Consider the following 3284-nt stretch of genomic DNA (forward strand, 5'->3'; position numbering starts at 1 on the left):
AGTAGAATGCTGCAATTCTAAAGATCATAATATGTCAACTTGCTATCTACAACCCACTTACAAATACCCCCAACATACCTGCCACTATACTGTCTTCCCACTTAGCTCCTCTCTACACTTGTCTTGGCCCGATAGAATAGGCTAACACTAACGATGTCACCTTAGCAGAGACTGAGCCCACCATTTCGGAACTTCATGGTGACCGTAAAGATGGTTCCGGTAAGAAGGTATATCGATTGTTCTGAGTTATGCTGCGTCATACGTCACACTAGGCAGTTGATATGCGCAAAAAGACAACCACTGTCGCTGCTGATCAAACTTAATGTTGAAAGAAGAATCGAACTAGCGGGTAAAATAGAACCTCCCCCTTCCTTTTATTCGATACCTTAGAGTACTAACCCAGAGCTGTGACCTACTTCTCCATGACTGTGACCTACTTACCCATGACAGTGATTTTCTTGTCCTGATTCTTCACGCTGATCAAGTAGCAGGCGCCGAAACACGCGGCCAAGGCCACCAGCAGGAGAGGGGAGGTCAATCTGAACAAGACAATACAAGGGGAGAAAACCTTACTTTGATTTTATTCCTCAGAGACCAACCCAGACTTTATTTTGTGAGTGGTTGGTGAGTGCTCAGGTATGGTTTGCTCCTTCTTTCCTATTAAACATCTATCGTCCTTACAATCTCCTCCTTTTTCGTGTTTCTTACTCCCTTGCAACACCTCTAATCTTCAGCACTTATATGATCTTATACATTTGCAAGTGCCATAAATCTCTTACTTAACTTTACTGAAGACCTAACTTCACTTAAAGGCTGGCAATAAAAACCAGACAATCTCAGGTATACATACATGATAAGCTGTATAGGCACAGTTGTCTTGTTACCAAAGCTGTATTTATTTCAAAATATTTGTTTGCAAATTTTCAGCTTTATCATTATTACTAAGCAAAGTGGGAAAAAGTCCCAGGTTAAATCACACACAAAAAAAGATCACCATAATTATACCATGTGACAACAAGGTGGGAAGGAGGAAAAGAAGGAGGATGTGAGATAAATATTTGCCACTGAATGGAGATGTGGAAAATGTATTCATCAAATATGTCATAAATTTGGGGGGGGGGGTTATATGTACAAACAATACAATAATGAGATTTATAAGTATCTTCACTTATGTTATTAATGCAAACCTCTTAATAATAATAAATAACAGATAGCATTTGTATAGCACAAATCTCCGCTCAAAAGAAAGTTCTATGCGCTTTACAATCTATACTATTAGCCCAGCAAACCTGAGAGCATTCTGAAACAAACTCAACTTCTTGGGAAGCATACAGTGCAAGCTGCCATTTATGGACACTAAAACACCATCATACACACAAGATCTTTTGCTGTCTATGGCCGGGTACCCATTCCCACCTGGGTGAGGTGAGGAACATTCATTAAAAGTACCTTTCCCAAGGACACAACGTCGGGCCCGCGGCTCGAACCTCCGACACCGCAACCTCACGATTATGAGTCCGATAGCCTAACCACTTGGCCACAGACGAAACTTCTGTATCAACATCATCATCCAGTACCAGATCTGCGACAGACATCGGCGATCGTGGCTCTCCATTCATTCCTTTGCTCGGATGCTCTCAAAAAAGCGACGTTTCCCTGATCTTTCCCTGTAACCCATTTATTTAGGTTCCCTAAGTAGGTTGCCTTGCGCCTACCCCTGCCTCGTTTGCCTTCAATTTTGCCAGTGAGAGCGAGATGTTCAAGACCCTCATGTCTATTCAGGTGTCCCAAAAACTGCATGTATACATTTTTCGTTTCCTGATTGTTTTTAACAGTCAGCATCCCACCTGGGCTTCATCAAGCACTACCTCATTCGATTTCTTTTCCTTCCACGATACTTACATCTTACTTAGACTGTATAATCTCGTGTAAAATATTGGTTGTACATATATACCACACCCGGCACCTGTGGTGTAGCAGTTAAGCACTTCACTGTCACACACAGGGGACCCATTTTCAATTCCTAAGTGCTAGTGGGGAGAACATTTGTTATTGACTACCTCTATCTTTCTGCTGGATGCTGTACTTCTCTCAGACAAGGTTGACGTTGTAAAGCAGGGTCAGAAGCCCGCCTCCTAAATGATCTAAATTGTATTGCTGGGGGTGTAAAAACATCCTACTTTAAAAAAACAAACAAAAAAACAATACATGACACATACTTACATGCAGAAAACGACAAGACCCATGAACACAAACAGGTAATTTCCCTGAAAAGTGTCGATGTTCTTCACAATTCTTTTGGGCACCGGAGCGATGGATTTTGGCACGCCAAATCTCTTGGTGTGGACAAACTCTGCCCATGGCCTGACGCTCTCCCTCGTCTTGGAGAACCACTCGCGGGCAGACGCGTTAGACAAGGACAAGCTCATCATTCTCAAGGAAGAAAAAAAAAGAAACCAACGATAAAAGAAGAAACTGATAAAAATAAACAAGTCAGAGACCACAGATCTTTAGCATTAAAGCTGAGCAACACCTTATGACACATTATTTTCTATTGAGAAGGGCCCTTGTCACGCCTTGTGTGAATGGGTCATTGAGGGAATTTTGAAAAGGAGTAATCATTATATATAGCTTTGTAACTAAAGCGGCCTAAATAGGTAAAGACAAAGTATTGTTCTGTAGAATTTCAGCGATTACTGTGATCTATTCTACATTCTTCATTTAATCTCCTCTTATCACTTATTAATTGAATTTGCCAGAGATCACTACATAGAAATACCACACGCTCTGCGACAGAAGTGTGAAAATGTGGCGGACTCACTGTCACCAGAGGGTAACCAAGAGGAACATGCAAATTTATAGTAGCATGATTCTTTTCATAAAAGCACACCAATACAAGTGAGAGAAATTGGGGCATTCACTGTAGAAAACATTCTTCCGATATCTTCAGTAAAAGTTGAGTTTTATTGAAGAAAGAAAATTGGTCAGTAGCGAGTCTGAATCCCGTTTTATTTATGGACCGATATTCAAAAAGTAAAAAGCATCTTGCCGGAGAAATAATCTAGGCCAATTACTATATTTACTATTAAACACATGCTAGGCTGTGCACTAGATTCTATTTAAAACTTACACTAACTCAAGTTACTAGGCCTATAGATGTTTGTTAAAATTCCCACGTTTAAATTTCAATTTGCATTTTTCATAGGCCGGCACTATTTCTCTGAACGTTCGGGAAAATAAAGCTGGGCACTATTTCTCCGAACACTCTGAAATCACATCCTTTC

The 3284-nt window shown here is 40.6% G+C and overlaps 1 protein-coding gene across 1 annotated transcript; it reads right to left on the reverse strand.

Annotated features, from left to right (window-relative positions):
• Positions 1 to 367: 367 nt before the first annotated feature.
• On the reverse strand, positions 368 to 3024 carry LOC101846628 (prenylated Rab acceptor protein 1-like). Its single transcript, XM_013091328.2, has 2 exons — positions 2224 to 3024; positions 368 to 539 (listed from the first exon to the last, which is right to left on the reverse strand). The coding sequence occupies exons 1-2, from the start codon at positions 2430 to 2432 to the stop codon at positions 434 to 436; spliced, it is 315 nt and encodes a 104-aa protein (XP_012946782.1). The 5' UTR covers positions 2433 to 3024; the 3' UTR covers positions 368 to 433.
• Between the last annotated feature and the right edge of the window lie 260 nt (positions 3025 to 3284).

Source organism: Aplysia californica, unplaced genomic scaffold (assembly GCF_000002075.1).
Source record: "Aplysia californica isolate F4 #8 unplaced genomic scaffold, AplCal3.0 scaffold00033, whole genome shotgun sequence".
NCBI classification, from domain to species: domain Eukaryota; kingdom Metazoa; phylum Mollusca; class Gastropoda; order Aplysiida; family Aplysiidae; genus Aplysia; species Aplysia californica.

Excerpts from the sequence above, each read along its gene's own strand:
- LOC101846628 (XM_013091328.2), bottom strand. The coding sequence starts at position 2,432 with ATGATGAGCTTGTCCTTGTCTAACGCGTCTGCCCGCGAGTGGTTCTCC. Across the intron at positions 540-2,223 it reads GGTCTTGTCGTTTTCTGCAT|ATTGACCTCCCCTCTCCTGC; the intron begins GTAAGTATGTGT and ends TGTCTTGTTCAG.